Raw genomic sequence first — 17,286 nt, forward strand, 5'->3', positions numbered from 1 at the left:
TTATAATTTCAACAAAATTTCATAAATTTTGATATTTGTATGAACCAATTTATAATTTTTACTTTTGTTAATTAGTTTGAAAGCAATTCTAAAAGTTTGGTTTAAAAATACTGAGATTTGGATGCAATAACACTTTTTTTTCTTATTGAAAAATAGTATAGCCCAAACTTTCTGAAAACCTTTCTGAAAACCTTTGAAATAATCTAACATGCACAAAATGATATGATTTCTCATTTTCACCATTTCTCTAAATTTAATTAAATTTTGATGAATCCATTAACAAATTTATAACATTTATACTTTTTAATTAGTTTGTAAGGAATTATAACAGTTTGGTTAAAAAATAATAAGATTTGGATACAATTATGCTATTTTTTGGGCTCTATTGAAAAAAACAGTATAATATTGAATGGGTTGAATTTTTATAAATTCAACTAACTTAGATAATTTTTTTTTTTATGAATATGGAACAAATTTGTAACATTTACAGTTGTTGATTAGTTTGGAAGTAATTTTGAAAGTTTATTTAAAAAATAAGAGCATTTCGAAACAGTTATATTTTTCTTGGCTTTATTAGAAAAACAATGCAACTGAGTTCAAAATTCATCAAAACAAATTCAAAATTTTTAAAAATCTTTGAAATGATCACATGTATAGAAAATGATAAGATTTTTTGAATTTTGGGATTTTAAATGAGCCTTTTGTTATTAATTCAACATGGAGATTATTTAGATTTTTCTAATTTTAACTAATTCAACATGCAAAATTTGCACTTGTTGATTAGTTTAGAAATAATTTTGAATGTTTGATTCAATATGCAACATTTGCACTTGTTGATATTTTACCCTTTTTAATGAGCTTTTCATGGTATATTCAATATGTGAATAGGCTAAAATTTTTTTCTTCAAATTCAGATAAATTTGATAAATTTTGATGAATCCACAAACAAATTTGTAATATTTACACTTGTTAATTAGTTTAGAAGAAATTCTGAAAGTTTGGTTTAAAAATAATAAGATTCAAATACAATTACACTATTTTTGGATCATATTAAAAAATAATATAATTTGTTCCAAAATTTGTCAAAACATATTCAAAGTTTCTAAAAACCTTTGAAATGATTCCAGATTCATTAAATGATAAGATGCTCCATTTTTAAGATTTTAAATGAGCTTTTCTGGATTAATTCAGCATGCAATTGGGTTGGATTTCTCTAAGTTCAACTAAATTTCACAAATTTTGAAGCTCACATGAATCAATTTACAATATTTACTCTTGTTAATTCGTTTCCTATATTTTTAATGATAAAAAATAGAAAAAATGGTCATTTAGTGCTTCAATAAATATTTTTCAAGGTTTCATAAAAATTTTGGGCAAAAAGTTTATAATTTCAACTGAAATTGGCCAAAAATAAAAATTATAAAAATAATGCTTTTAGGTTTGACAACTGAAATTATGTCCTTTAGTGGTAAAAAAAATAGAAAAATGATCATTTAGGTATTAAAATAAATATTTGCAAGATTTCATGAAATTTTTGGTGAAAAAAAGTTGCAATTTCAGATTAAATTGATCAAAAATTAAAAATTACAAAATTTAGCTCTTTAAGTGTTCAATTAACTAAAGATAGGTGTTTTAATGGTCCAAAAATATAAAAGTGGCTATTTAGGTGTTCAATAAATAGTTTTAATGTTTCATTAAAAAAAAAGGAAAAAGTTATAATTTAGCTTAAATTGATCAAAAATAAAAAAGAGAAAAAAAAAATCAGCTTTTAAGGTTCAAAAATTGAAACCAAGTCCTTTAATGTTCAAAAAATAGAAAAATATTTCAGAAAAAAATTAAAATTTATGAAAAAAATTCAGTTATATGGATTTTAAATAGGGCTACACTGTCTTTGAATAGGACCCCAAAATAATATAAGCCCATTCAGAAACAGTGTAATTGAAATTAAAAATAAGTAGATATATTTTAAAACTTTATAAAATCATCTCTGATAATATTCAACTATATTTTCGACCCAAATTAGTTCTAGAATCATTTTAGATTGATCAAAAAAAAAAAAAAAAGAGAAAGTCTTAGGCTAAATTCAACCTTTTAAAGGCTAAAATTAGTGACATCCGTATTTTAGTGGTTTAAAAATTATCCAAAAAGTTTGTTGGGCCATTAATCATCTAAAAAAAATCCAAATAAGTAATATCAGGGGTTTTTTAGAAAAACAAATATCAAAAAAATCTAAGAACAGCTTCCATCTGAAGTTGTTGGGCCATTAATTCCAATTGGTTGACCACGGTCAACAATTTGGAATTGGGCTTTGGGCCGAAGGGTCTGATTCGTAGTTAGGCTCACTGAGAGTTCCAATTCCGCGGCGAAATCTCTTTTTCTCCGACACAACTGCGAGCAAGCGGCGGCAGCATCGAACGCCAAACTCCCAACTCGAACTTCTGCTGCCGCTCAACGCGGCCCAACCGACTCCGGTAACATGCCGATATCCAAGCGCAACCGGACCGGTAAGACCTGCTTCATCTCTTTGCTCGTCGTCGATTGGGCTTTGCTTGATGTGGAAGTCTTCGACAAGAGAGAGAAAGTAGAAGAGGTTTTTGATGTGGACCTTTTGTGATGTCTGATGTTGCATCGATTAACCGCGTGCAGTGACACTGTCGAAGACGAAGAAGAAGGGGAGGAAACACAAGGAAGCGGTGGCGAACGCGATCAAGCAGGCGCTGGAGGATTCCGGCTCCTCCTATGTGTTCACGCTCCAGAACATGAGGAATCAGAGGTTGAAGGAGTTCAGGGAGCGACTCAAATCCACCAGCAGGTTTTGTGATTAGGTTTTACCAGGAGAAACAATGGCTGATCCAGTTGTTCTTGAACTTGATTTTATGTTGTCATATTATGCTTCATTTGATGTTCGAACATTATGTTACTTTGGTAGGTTCTTTCTTGGGTCGAACAAAGTCATGCAGATAGCCTAAGGGCGATCCATAGCCGATGAAGTGAAAAGCCCCGCGTTTGTAAACTTTCTAAGGTACATTTTCATGTTCTTCCCCTTTTAAAATTTGTCATTGTTATTTGCTAGAGATTTCATGACTTTTTTATCATTGTTCATGCAATCCAATCTGTATACTGTATCTGGACTAATCTTGTCAACGAGGAGGTTCAAAGGTAGTAGTCCTGGATATTTGTTTCAATATACTTGTTCAATCTTTTGTGTCTATATGTGCTTCTTCATTGGACATCCTGGTTATAATGGGTTCATGTCGAGGTGGGGTGCCATTGTACCCTTCCAAGACCATTCTGTAGCAGTTGCGGAAGCCTTGCACACTGGCTGCCCTTGGGACACTTAGCCTACTGCTTTGGTTAAATAGCTATGCTGCATTCGTTGATGGTCACTTCAGATTTTAGGTGTATGTAGCTGTCTGTCCCACCAAAGGCTTGTGTTGGCTGCATTCTTGAGTTATGGAGTTATGTCATAATGCAAATGCATTTTAGACCTCTTTATTTTGTTTCTACGTTCTGCTATTTGTTTGTTGACATTTTTTTTTTTTGTTCTTCCAACCACCGCTACTATATTATATGCTAAATTGTAACAGACAACTGCATTTATATACATGATCTGCCACATTCCCACATGCATACGATCTATCTTTCTTGTCTTTCCTTTTATGGTACCATTTGATGCGATCGCTGATTGTTTTATGAGTCTTTTGTTCGCTCCCTGTGTTAAGGTAGCTTACTGATATTGAAATCTCTTATTGTGCGATTGCTATTATTGATGTTGGCGACTGTCGATGTTTGCTAAGTTGTCTTAGATGGTAAAACTCAATTCAATTGCCACCTTTGCTATTAAAAAGTATGCCAACTATTAGTTTTCGATGACAAATTGGTCCTTTTTTATTTTCCTTTTTTTTTTTTTGGAAAATAAGTGGAAGTCTAGCCCTAACCACGATTCAGTTTGAACCAAAACTGAACTAAGCCAAGCTGAAACTAGAATTGAACCAGCCCGACAATTCATTGGTTTCAAACCAAATTTGACAAACCAAAATTGTCGGTTCCGAAATCTGATAGTTCCGATTCGGGTTCGAACTAATCGATTCCATGATTTTAAATTGTTTTTTAATTATTAAAAAAATATATTTATGATTTTTTTATATTTTAAGTTGTTTTTAATTAAAATTAATAAAAAAATTGATGATTCGAATCAAACCGATCAAACCGGAACTGGAACCGTGGAGCCACTAGTTCTGTGATTTTAAATTATTCAAAAATATATTTATGAATTTTTTTCATATTTAAGTTATTTTTAACTTGATAAATAATTAAAAAATTAGCGGTTTGAATTGGACTATTTTCGATTGCTGGTTTGAAAAACCGAAACCAACTTAAATCATTGGTTTAGGAATCGTGACGAGGGCTAGTGGAGTCTAAACCCTCACCCTAAATTACTCAAAAGAAAATGAGAAAATTTTTAAGGAATTAAATTTGGTTTCAAGTGTTTTTAGCTAAGTGGAAAGTAAATTCTGGTGTCTGCTGAAATCCAACCAAATTATCTCTAAGTTACCAATTATGATGTTAGTATCCTATATGGTCTTAGAGTTAATGGCTTATTTTTATTAAGTGAAAGCAAAACCTTGACAAAGTTCCGAAATTGCATCGGTCATATTATTGGGAGAACAAAACGCGAGAGAGTTGGCTGTGTGCTATATATCAGTGACAAGAGAACAATACACATTAAGTCATGACTTTGTTGTGGGTCGCTACATGGGTCCTTTCTGTTGTTGAGCTTAAGAAGAGGGCTGTGTTAGTAAATAATCCTACTCTCTGGTTCTCACGTACCTTAATGTATCTAATCATGTGTTTTTGGTCTGTACTTGCATCTTCCCGACACCTTCACACTGAAGTGACTCAGTGCACATCGTTGGTCCTTCTCCGGATATGTCCAGTCCACGTTAGATGATTTATGTTTATTATTATAATCTTGCATGTGTATTTCCTTTTTCTTTTTTTTGTTTTCTTGCATGCTCAGTTATGACAGTGATAAGGTATCAAGATTAAGAGGATCCTCCATGTTTTACTCATGAATTTTAATTAATCTTTACAACAGTGAAATTGTACTTTTTAAAGAGGTGTTCTTATGCAGAGTGTTTCAAGAATATGATTTTGCAAGGACAGTAAATGTGGCTACCGAAAAGGTCTTTGTAGCTCCTGTCGCTGTAAAAAGGTGTTTTTGTTCAATCATACCCATGAATTTTGTGTAAATTCTTATTGCAGGTTGAACTAAAAGAGGGTCCGCGCGCAGTTCACACATGAAATGGAGCCATATCTCCGCAAGCAGGGTCTCCCAGTTCGCTTAAAAAAAAGGTCTGGAAGCTTCTGTCATATGCTGATACTGTATATGTTCTAATAATTAGGAAACTAAAAGAAAAGAAGTGATTTTGCAGGATGTAACTGATCTTGGAGATGTTTCCTCTCCATATCTTTAATGCAGGCAGGAGTCATAGCGACTTGGTTGTATGTGAACAAGGAATGCCGTTGTCTTCTAAATCAGCTCGAAATCTACTAACGTGTCTGATACTAGACTCGGATAGTCATTGTCTAAGCTCACACTTGGCAAAGTACCATCAACAATTATTTCCTGAGCAGCTCTGCTATCTTCCTTAATAGCACCTCGAGAATTTTTCTTGCCCTCGTTGAATGGGCTCTATGTGCCAGAACCGAAATCCTTTTATTTCGAAGAAGAGGGTCTTCCGGTATAAAATTTTGAGTGCAGTTTCAGACAATATAGTCTTGCTATGTTGCACCAAAATCAAAGACTGGATTGTCACCATCTCCGAGTAGAAGTTCCTTGCCCTGTCAGATGTACTCATCCCGGTCTCGTAATGAGCTGTCTAAAACCATTTAAAATGCTATGCCCGAAACATGGATATCTGCTTCACTGAGGCTCTCGAGGTGGCACTGATTAAACATCGTAGGCCGCTTGTGGTGAAACGATGATCGCCATGTGCATCCATGTGGAGTGGCCATCTTCGTTTATCTGCTTGTCCGACTCCCGGTGTCACATTGCCAAGGATCCTCGAGCTTCTGCCGGTGCGTTGGAACCACCAAGTGGCCCTCGAGCCCATCAGATTAGAGTAGTGACAGATGAGGCTTGACAGCACATGCCGTTGCCTCAGGTGCTGTCCGATTCTTAACAGGGAGAAAGCCTTCCTGTTTCTACCTTACCCTACAAATGATCGGAGGGACAAGTTGGATGGCCCCTCCAATCCTCTGTTATCCCCTCTCCCTCTCTCTCACCCATAAGATACGAAAAGTGAGTAGCAAAACAGTGTTCCTAAAACATTAGTTGGGTGGACCACTTTCGCACCCCGCCCATTGAATAGCTGATGATCATATGCTTGCGTTTCATCAGTAGATTCTCGTGATGCATTGAAACTTTAATGTCCCCCTATATCAAAATCCAATGTGGAAGCATTAGCTAGCTCGGAATTTTGAGAATCGTCTCTTCCGAGAGTTGGTTGTCCAATTATTTGCATCCATCATAATAATCATCCACCGCTTTATTATTTTTTTCAAACGAAATGCTATTGCCCCGAAGAAGTCAATCACACCGAAGCCGCCGAGTGCACGCGGAGGCCATCAAAGATTGGAAGGTCGTGGAAGAAATCTCCTCCACGGAACCTTTTTGGAATTATAAAACGTGCGTAGAGAATTGAGGACGGAACGACCCACCCCATCACGAAATTGTGTTCATTTTCATTACACACCATTAATCCGAAGCCAATAGTTTCGTTGACTAAATAGCCAAAGGTGTTCTTAAACTATATATGAGATTATATGTGGACATAAAACTTTCTCTCGACTTCTTTGTGGAATTCCTCCTGCTGCTATTTCCAGCTTCCACCGCCGGACACCAGCAGCTCTGCCGCTCGACATGGCCACACCGATAGCGTACCAGGCGAATCTCCCGGCGGTGCCGGACTGGCTCAACAAGGGCGACAACGGGTGGCAGCTGGCGGCGGCCACGCTCGTCGGGATGCAGAGCATGCCGGGGCTGGTGGTGCTCTACGGGAGCATCGTCAAGAAGAAGTGGGCCGTCAACTCGGCCTTCATGGCTCTCTACGCTTTCGCCGCCGCCCTCATCGTGTGGGTCCTCGTCGGCTTCCGCATGGCCTTCGGCGAGCGCCTCCTTCCCTTCTGGGGCAAGGCCGGCCCGGCCCTCAGCCAGGGCTACCTCGTCGGCCGCGCCCGGATGCTGGCCACCCCCCACCACTTCCGCAACGGTACGCTGGAGAAAGGGATGGAAGAGCCCTTCTACCCCCAGGCCTCCCTCGTCTACTTCGAGTTCACGTTCGCGGCCATCACGCTCATCCTGCTCGCCGGCTCGGTGCTGGGCCGCATGAACATCAAGGCCTGGATGGCCTTCGTGCCCCTGTGGCTCATCTTCTCCTACACCGTCGGCGCCTTCAGCCTCTGGGGCGGCGGCTTCCTCTTCCACTGGGGCGTCATCGATTACTCCGGCGGCTACGTCATCCATCTCGCCTCCGGAATCTCCGGCTTCACCGCCGCCTACTGGGTAAACTCAGTCCCGAAACTCGTAGGGAAAACATCTGTGACTCGGTGAGTCGACTCGCTAGTCCTCCGAGATCCTAACATCACCTACCTGTACACGTACATAGGTCGGACCGAGGTTGAAGAGTGACAGGGAGAGGTTTTCCCCGAACAACATACTGCTGATGCTGACCGGAGCCGGGCTACTGTGGCTGGGCTGGTCCGGATTCAACGGCGGGGCGCCATATGCCGCAAACATCACCTCGTCGGTGGCCGTCCTCAACACCCACGTCTGCGCCGCCACCAGCTTGTTGACGTGGACTTGCCTGGACGTGGCCTTCTTCGGGAAGCCGTCGGTCATCGGAGCTGTTCAGGGCATGATGACCGGCCTCGTCTGCATTACTCCCGGGGCAGGTACGTCTCACCGTTAATCTACCCTCCTCGTACATACGACATATAAGTATTTCCAGGATTATAACCATCAGTAAGCTTTACAGCCTTCTCATCGATCAACGCATGAGTTTGGCGATTCAAAAGTCAAAGAGTTGTACAACCCATTATCAACCCACGCTAGGAGCCTTTCATACTTCTCTCCAACATAATATAATGGTAATGCCGACTCAAAAAGCGGTCAAAATGTCCTTTTTTTCGTACCTTTAGTCCATAAACAAAAAGTTCAACAACGAGATCGCATGACCCTTCAAATTGGTGTCTACTTTTATGACGATTTCATGTGTTTTTTCCCCTTCTTTTTTATGACGATTTCATGTCGCTTGATAGAGGAACCAAATTTCCATGACAGCTAATAACTGGGCCGTACGTGTTAGTGCAACATCAAGTATTCCATGTAACATGTTAATGGGTAGACGGGCGGGGGAAGCCCATTAGGTGTACGACTTTCTCCGACCTCACATTGGATCTCACACGGGGCCCGCTGAGATCCACCCGAGTAATGAAGAGACATAACTTGTCAATCTCTCGGGATGCTCCGACATGTCGAATCTGTCGTCATTGACCGAGATAAAAGTTTTGGCTGGCCTCTATCAACTTTAGATATCCAAACATCCGTTACATTCAAACTGTAGACATTTTATGTGCCTACCTGAATGGGCCTTTTTTCACATCAATTCTTTCATAGTTGGAAATACATAATTTGTCCCTCCAAATTTGTATGTAATTGTTTAGTACTTGTATGATATTAGAGTGTGGCAAATGGCAGGTCTAGTGCAGACATGGGCAGCCATAGTTATGGGAATACTAGCGGGCATCATCCCGTGGATCTCCATGATGATCCTCCACAAGAAATCCGCACTGCTCCAGAAGGTGGACGACACCCTCGCAGTCTTCCACACCCACGCCGTCGCCGGAATCCTTGGCGGCCTCCTCACCGGCCTCCTCGCCGAGCCCTCACTGTGCCGCCTCATCCTCCCGGTGCCGGGCTCCAAGGGCACCGCTTACGGCGGCGGCTTCCTCCAGCTCGTCAAACAGGTGGTGGGCGCCCTCTTCATCATCGGGTGGAACCTCGTCTCCACCACGGCCATTCTGCTGGCCATCGCCCGGTTCACGCCGCTCCGGATGCCCGACGACCAGCTCATGATAGGGGACGACGCGGCGCACGGGGAGGAGGCCTACGCGCTGTGGGGCGACGGCGAGAGGTACGACGCGACGCGGCAAGTCACCATGATGCTGGCGGAGGACTCCAGGCACCCAATGAGAGACTCCAACACGGCAAGAGGATTAACCATCCAGCTATAGATAGATAACAGTAGCTGGACTAAAACAAGCGCTTGTGGTCAAACGTGCTTCTTCTTCTTCTTCTTTTTTACATCGGTTTTCTGTCACGGTTCTCAATGGGATTCACAGTACGGTAAGGCACGGTCGATGTGGGAATGAGACTTTGGGTCTCAGTCCGCTTCGTCTCCGTCGTCGAGCGTCGGCGTTTTACGCCACCTGCCAACTACATGTGCTGACCGACCTTTAGAAAATGAGCAAGTTGGAAGATGCAAGACGGAGGAGACTCGTCATCAGTCTCAACTTTGTTTGCTGGTCAACGGTGGCGTGTGGTCCAACTGCAGAAAAGGATCAAAGAGAAACGCCGCCCGCCGCCCGCCGCCCAACACGCAACACCCACACCAACCATATATATATTGTAAATAAAGGACGTTTTTCTTATAAATTCTCCATATTTTAGATATTTTCCCATCAGTATCTTTTTTTTAAAATAGAATTTTTAATTTTAAAAAAATATTTAAATTATCCCTCAAAAATATTTTCATCTGTTACAGTATTTTGACCTGTTACTTTTGTCACAACAATAAAAATACTATAAGATCTACTTGAAAATATTATAAATAATCTAAATAAAGTCTTAATCTGGACTAAGCTAGAGTATTTTTCAATAAAATATTATAAATAGTATCTTAGTAAAATATTATAAATATTATTAAAAAACACCTTAAACAAGCCAAATAAAAAAAACTATAATAGTTTAAAAAAATTGGTAAAAAAAATAAGGGATGAAAATTTTGGCGAGTGAAAATTTTTTTGAGGGGTGTCTTAAGTATTTTTAAAATTTTTGAAGGATATCTTAAGAAAAAAAATAAAAGAGAGAATACCTTTTGTTGTTAACACACTCAAAATATAAATATTTTCTAAAAAATTCGCCCTATAATAAAAACCTTTTTCCATGTTGCTAGCGTTAATAAATTATGGGCTGGTGGGATGCCAAGCTCAATTGGCCCACAGAGACCCCACCATCCATCTCATCACGAGGAGGAACCACAACCAATAGGGTTTCTATAAACTTAATTCCATGAGCATCCAAAACCAAAGTAACTATCAACGTAATCCAACCTAAATGGGTTTGATGTTTCCTGTGTCAACAAAAAGGAAACAAACAAAAAACAAAAAAACCAGTTTGCTATCATCTAGAAATGACCTTTCGATATTTTCCTTACACTATTTAGGTCCCAAGCTTGACTAACTATGTGAGTACCTTTCTCACCATGTCCTTTCTTCAAGGCAAAGTCTTCATTATAACATTTCTCTTATCAATTCCGTTTTTATTTTTAAGGATAAAACTATATTAAGATTCCAAACGAATACATTCATCTTCTTATTAGAGAAGTTCAAAACCTGCATAGGAGAGTTGGTTCTTCCCAAAATATGTCAGATTTGATGGTATGAGCACATTAATCTAGCTAATTATTAAATTAAGAAATAGGTTGTAAAAGGATTGATTTTATTCATGGAGGAGATAAGTATTTATAGAAAAGAGATTTTTGTCAATCATGTACTAACCATATCAGTTCTTTAAATTTGAAATTGATTCTCAAATTGATTAAGGATAGAAGGATGATGTTCTATATGTACCACTATTGTGATATTCTATCATGATCTTCTATCACTTATGTGTTGCACAATATAAGGAATAATGTTATGCTCCAAAATCTTCACCAAAGCGTTATTATGAGTCCTCAACCTGCAACAATTTCATGGTAAAAAGGGATAATTATCTATAATTAATATTCCAATCCTTATACTTTAAAAAGTATAATTAGTGTTCCTATACTTACAAAAATGAAACATTTAACCCTAATTCTTCTTGCGTCATTAATCTCATCAACAAAAAAAAATCATACATATTGTCATATACAAAAAGGACATGAATGAAAAGAATAAAAATATAATTTTATTATTTTTTAAATTATTAATTTAATATAAACTTTTGATTGATTTTTTTCTCTCCTCTATTTCCAACCTGCTCACATGTCACACCTATTCGCTCGCCGCATCCACTCGCCCGCTACTTGCCCGCCTACCACACTTGCTAGCCCACCGTTTGCCCATTGCACCTGCTCGCCAATCGCACCTGGTCGCTTGTCGCTCTTTCATCCTAGCCCTAGCTGTAGTCTCGTCATTATCAATGAAGCTTGTTGCTTGTATATGACATCTACGTCTCTACTTTTGCAACAGTGGTGAAGAAGATGAAAACATTTATACGTCAAACTCTCCTATGTAATTTAATCTAGAGAAGAAGACAACGGCCAGGGCATTGCGACGCTCCCACTGTTCACCAAGGTCCACGAGTTCTTAGACCTCGTGTAGATTCCTTACATTTTGATTCTTGCAAAGAAGAATTTAGCTTTCCAAGTTTATGAGTTTGGAGGAATAAAAGGAGGAGCATATATATTTCTTGTAAAGGTTTTACAATGGAATTTATAACATACATACATATGGTTGTGAGTATGCCAGCTTGTTTCTTATTAACATAGTGTCTTCTTATGCTCTATGTCAAGTAGCTAAAGATAGAGAAAGCTTTATCTCAATTTCTTTTTGGGTTTGGAATTAGTTCAACCACTTACATCTCATAGCTCTTAAAAACTGATTCATCTTGCAGCCAATTATCAAACTAATCATGAATTATGAGTTCTTCTCTTACAACCTAGTTTATATGCAAAAAATCAAAGCATGCAAACTGATGTCAAGAGTTTGCTTCAAGAACAGCCATTGAGGGTCTTGCACTTCCTTATTTTCTTTAATAACATAAGATGCAATTATTTTACCCTTGGAGATAATATACAAGTTTTTTCAGTATTATTGTGTAAATCACTTAAATATATTGGCATGAGATTTGGAGGGAAAGTGGAACTGTCATGTCTTATATGTCATCATAAAAAACAACTTTTTATTGATGGCAAAAATTTGTATTCTTATTGGTTCATGAACTTTGCCATACATCATTAGAGTTTGACTCATAATGGTAATTTTCTATCAAACTCCTATTTCTACTACAAGTTATCTACCTTTAGATATGACACCTTCTACTACTACATCTGCAGTAAAAATTATAACTAAATACACATATAAAACATAATAATTTGTGCAAAAAAATCTCTATTTGTTATTCCTAATCGCATACCAGAATTTGATAATTTTAGAGCTTTCACCTCATGAAAGAGATTAGTGAATTTGTCTATGTATCAGGAAAGCTTCACAATTGGTCTAACCATGTAATGATCAGAAATTAATAGTACAGATCATGAAAACAACATCATAAGCATCCATTACTCAGCCGACAAGAAACTATTAATTTCTGATCATTACATGTAGTTCAATGCATGGTTAAGAAAACATCGAATTGGTCATCATGCAGCCATTGTTACATTCACCGAAATCTAAAAGCTACAACATGGCAGAAGTTTTGCTCAATCACATCTTCCTTCCAACACAATCCATCTTTGTCTTTTTTGTAAGCTTCTCAAAATCTTTTTTAATTCTTGGGAAAAAGCTCAAATATCTACCAAAGTTAGGCACCTCTCATACACCTAACTGCATGTCTCTCAGCGACATGTGAAAGCTAGAGACCATCTCTAAACTATTCCATCAAGTACATGTTGAAATGTTGGTCTTCAATATCACAAGTCTTCAAAGCCTGACAGAAATTGCTAATTATGGTAGAAGTTGTTAATGATTAGTATGGTGCCAAGAAAAACAAATTGTTACCTTAAAGTCTACCAATCAAAATTCTATCTCTTTACAAATGTTGATAAAGATTTAGATAAAAATGTAAGAAGTATAATTTAGATATAACAGTGAAGATATGACCATTACGTTGCAAATAAAAAATGAGTCATGGGCGAGCAAGTACGATAGGTGATGGATGAGCAAGTTAGAAAAAGAGGGGAGGAGAAAATGAATAAGAAGTTTATATAAAATTAATAATTTAAAAATAATAAAATTATATTTTTATTCTTTCTGTTTATATCTTTTTTACATAATAATATATATTATTTTTTTAATCGATAAAATTAATAATATAAGGAGAATTGAAGATAAATGTTTCACTTATGTAAATGTATGAACCCGATACTATTAGAGATTGGGTCAATCTAAAAAATTACATCCCTATCATTTCTTGATTTTTAAAATTTTCTCTCGTAAGATCATTCACCATAAACATAGAGTTAAGCATATCAATAAAATATAAAGTAGGTTTACTATTAATATAAATATTAAATAATTAAATATCATGGAAGAAAAGCTTAGTAGTTTTTTCCATCCCAAAACCCTCTTTTAATTCTTTTCATACTTCCCAAAATAAGACGTCAACTCCAACTGACTTTTTTTTAGGATATTAAATATTTCAAATAGAATCAAATTGATAATAATAACAACAACAATAAAATTGTAAAGTTTCAACTATTCACGATGAACTATATGAATTTTTTTACAATGAGATTTGTAAAAAAAATTATAAGTTAAGCTAAGAGTATTTTAATTTTTATTAATATTATTTTAAATATTTTTCTATCTTTCCTCATACCATTAATGATAATCATTTTACATTTTGTAACTATCACATGGTCTCATGAGTACATATCCATATCATCTTAAATATTTTTTTATTTTTATTAAAGTAATATTTAATTATTTATAAATAAAAGTTTTACTTTTCATATATTCCCTACTAATTCTATACATTGATCCAGCAACATAAATTATATATATATGTTATTGTTGACTTTCCAATACTCATATTTATAAAATATTATTAGCCTAATAATTATTTTATATATATATTTTTTAATATCAAAGGTATATGAAAGCACATAAAAACTCTTGATATTCTTTATTATTTTAACCATCTTTATTTTATATTATGAATAATTGATTAAGATACTTAAAGTTTTTACTAAATAATTTTTTATCTATCTAACTTAACTATATCCTTTTGTCTACTCCTATTATTATTAACATTATATATTTATATATTTAATTTTAGTCTTGCTTAATCTAAAACCTTTATTTTCTAAGGATTACCTCCACAACTCAAGTTTAGAGTTAATTTCATTTGGACTCTCATATACTATAATATTATTAATAAAAAATATACACTAAGGAGGTTTATCTTATAAATAATTAGGAAGTTAATCTATTATCATTGTAAAGATATGAAACTTAATGTAAATCTTTAATGTAACCGTATACTAACAAAAAGCTCACTAGACATACACCCTATATTTTAGTAGCTACATTATCATATATATATCTTTAATAACATCAATATAATTTATGAATATATCTTTTTTTCTAAAATTTTTATATTAAATCTCTATGAACTCTATAATAGGTTTTCTCTATATCAATAAGTATCATATATAAATTTTTATATTTCTCTTTGTATTTTTATTAATTATTTTAATAAATAAATAACTTTTATTATTAATCCTTTAGGTATAAAATTAAATTAAATTTTAAAATATTTATTTCAAGGCTTGTTTTACTTTTATTAACTCTTTTCTAAAGTTTCATAGTATAACTCATGATTTTAATTTTTTTATAATTATAATAAATTTGTATATCACCTTTAGTCCGGTAAGTTGGCACTAAAAGTTCTTTCTCTATTTATCATGCATATTTCTAAATCTCATAATTTTATTAAATAAGCTAGTTAACTAAGTTACTATTTTATCTCATAAACATTTTTAAACATTAATAAGGATACCATAAGACCCCATTCCGTCAGTTATTCTTATATTTCTTTAAGGTATCTTTTATTTTGCTAGCTTTAATTTTATAAATAATTCTATGATTATTAAATCAATCACTACAATGTATAGCTAAAGCTAAATATATTTTCTTAATTCAGAACTAATAAGACTATTCCATATATTGTTTTCTTGATGGAAGAAGCTTTTAATGAGCTTAATGTTATTCCACTAGTTTAATCCTTTTGAAGAGTAAATCTAGTAAAATAAATGTCCTTATGTGTAAACCCCCTATCAACCTTTCTAGAGGTTACTATGTCCTACCCAATCAGGTGTAAACGATTGTGACCCTCACCCTTGCCAAAAGAAAGTTTTTAATCAATTGATTTATTTTATTAAAGATAATATCAACCATACAAGCAATACTATGTAAATTAATAGGCATAGAATTCAAGTCAACCTTAATTAAAATCATTTTACTAGCTTAGGACAGTGAAAATACCCTTCTAAAGGGCAAGTCTTCTTTTAATATTATCTAAAATATGTTCACATGCAGAACTATGTCGTTTGTGAGAGAAATGAGAACGCCCACTTTAAAGGGAAAGTCCCCTTTTCAACCCTGAAAAATCGATAGACAAGAATGTCTCCTTTTCAATGTAGAAAAAACTATAGACACTCCTCTTGAACTCTCAATCAATATGTTTAGGAAAGAAGAATTGAATTATTTAAATATTACCTTTCTTAAGTTGGAAAGCTTGGCAAAGAGAATTATTGATATACATTAGACAATATAATTTAAAATATCCATATAATAAGAATATTATTGATATAGATTTTTTCAAATATTTATCCAATGCTAGAAATAGGAGTAGCTAAGAGAATATTATTGATATACATTAGATGATATAATTTAAATATAGATTTGACTAAGAAGTGGGTGTTAAATCCTGAATTTTGATGATAAAATCAATTGATGAGTTTATTGACCAATAAGCATTTGAGATTAGTGACACAGGAGAAACTTCGATCATGGACTTGAACAATCGAAAGACAAATCGTTGAAGTAGGATAATCAGACATTGGGTCGGAGAGCATCATATCAGATATTGGACATCGGGCCGGAAGGATCGGGTATTGCGCCAAGAAGATCAAATGTTATGGGAGGTCAATATGCTGATGGATCAGACAATATGCTGAAGGAAAGGATGATGCGTCGGAGATTTGAACGAAGTATTAGATGAACAAATGACATGCCAGACAATATGTTGAAGGCTTTATGATTGTAATTAAAGTTATTAAGTCTTGATCGAAATCGTTTAGAGTCTAAATGAATTGGTTTTGGAACATAACCATGCCAACTTGATTATGAGTCAATTGGGTCTTAACCAGGGTCGATTTAAACATGTTGGAAGGTCAATTCAGTGACCTGGGGTTGGGTTGGGTTGGGTAGTGGTATTACCAGCCCAAGCAATGGTAGAGTCGAAAAGCACGGATTATACTTTTTCAAAAATCCCAATAATAGTACGGCAAGTAGTGGTACTGCCAAAGCCCAGGTTCCCAAGCTCTATCAGGTGGTAGTACCATCTAGGCAGGTGATGGTATCGCCTAGGCATGCGATGGTACCACTTAGGCAGGTGGTGGTACTACTAGAGCCTAAGTTCCCAAGTTCCCAAGCTCTATCAAGCGATAGTATCACCTAGGTAGGTGGTGGTACCACTCAAGTAAGCGGTGGTACCGCTAGAGCCCAAGTTCCCAAGATCTGTACGATGGTAGTACCATCAATACCTCGAAAATCCAAGAATTTAAAATTTTGACTTTATTTTTTTGAAGCTATTTAGGGTCTATAAATACCCCACTCATGCTTATTTAGTGAAAGCATAAAAACTTGTGATCTGAAGTATGTAAACTCTATTGAAAAGTGTTGAGTCTCTTCCTTCTTGAGTTTAGAGGTTATTCTAAGAGAGGTGTGAAGTTTTCTTATAAAAGAGAGGCATGAAGGTTCTCTCCTAAGCCCGTGAAAAGGAGAAATAGTTATAACAATGACAATTAATCTTCGCTTATTGAAAAGAAGATCGATAGTGAAAGTCGATGGTCTCGAGAGAAAAGAAATCGGGGGTGGACTTAGATCGGGATGACCAAACCACTATAAATTTAGTTTATATTTTTTTTATAATTTTCCTCACTATTACTAACTGATTTTGTTGCTCACTATCCCTACTCACGTTGTAAGCTAAATACATTTCTAATATGTATT

At 35.7% G+C, this 17,286-nt stretch overlaps 2 protein-coding genes across 3 annotated transcripts; both read left to right on the forward strand.

The window, feature by feature from the left end:
- Positions 1–2,383: 2,383 nt before the first annotated feature.
- LOC135672502 (uncharacterized) lies at positions 2,384–5,355 on the forward strand. Of its 2 annotated transcripts, XR_010512998.1 has the most exons (4): positions 2,384–2,504; positions 2,647–2,812; positions 2,930–3,022; positions 5,266–5,355. XR_010512998.1 is itself a non-coding variant. In XM_065180979.1 (3 exons), the coding sequence occupies exons 1-3, from the start codon at positions 2,477–2,479 to the stop codon at positions 2,967–2,969; spliced, it is 234 nt and encodes a 77-aa protein (XP_065037051.1). In that variant the 5' UTR covers positions 2,384–2,476; the 3' UTR covers positions 2,970–3,994. The 2 variants fall into 2 exon arrangements, 1 of the variants encoding a protein (XP_065037051.1); XM_065180979.1 differs by lacking the exon at positions 5,266–5,355 and having other exon boundaries at positions 2,930–3,994.
- Positions 5,356–6,835: 1,480 nt separating this feature from the next.
- Positions 6,836–9,393, forward strand: LOC135651980 (ammonium transporter 2 member 1-like). Its single transcript, XM_065172688.1, has 3 exons — positions 6,836–7,567; positions 7,671–7,956; positions 8,762–9,393. The coding sequence occupies exons 1-3, from the start codon at positions 6,926–6,928 to the stop codon at positions 9,295–9,297; spliced, it is 1,464 nt and encodes a 487-aa protein (XP_065028760.1). The 5' UTR covers positions 6,836–6,925; the 3' UTR covers positions 9,298–9,393.
- Positions 9,394–17,286: the final 7,893 nt, after the last annotated feature.

This window comes from Musa acuminata, chromosome BXJ1-4 (genome assembly GCF_036884655.1).
Source record: "Musa acuminata AAA Group cultivar baxijiao chromosome BXJ1-4, Cavendish_Baxijiao_AAA, whole genome shotgun sequence".
NCBI classification, from domain to species: Eukaryota; Viridiplantae; Streptophyta; class Magnoliopsida; order Zingiberales; family Musaceae; genus Musa; species Musa acuminata.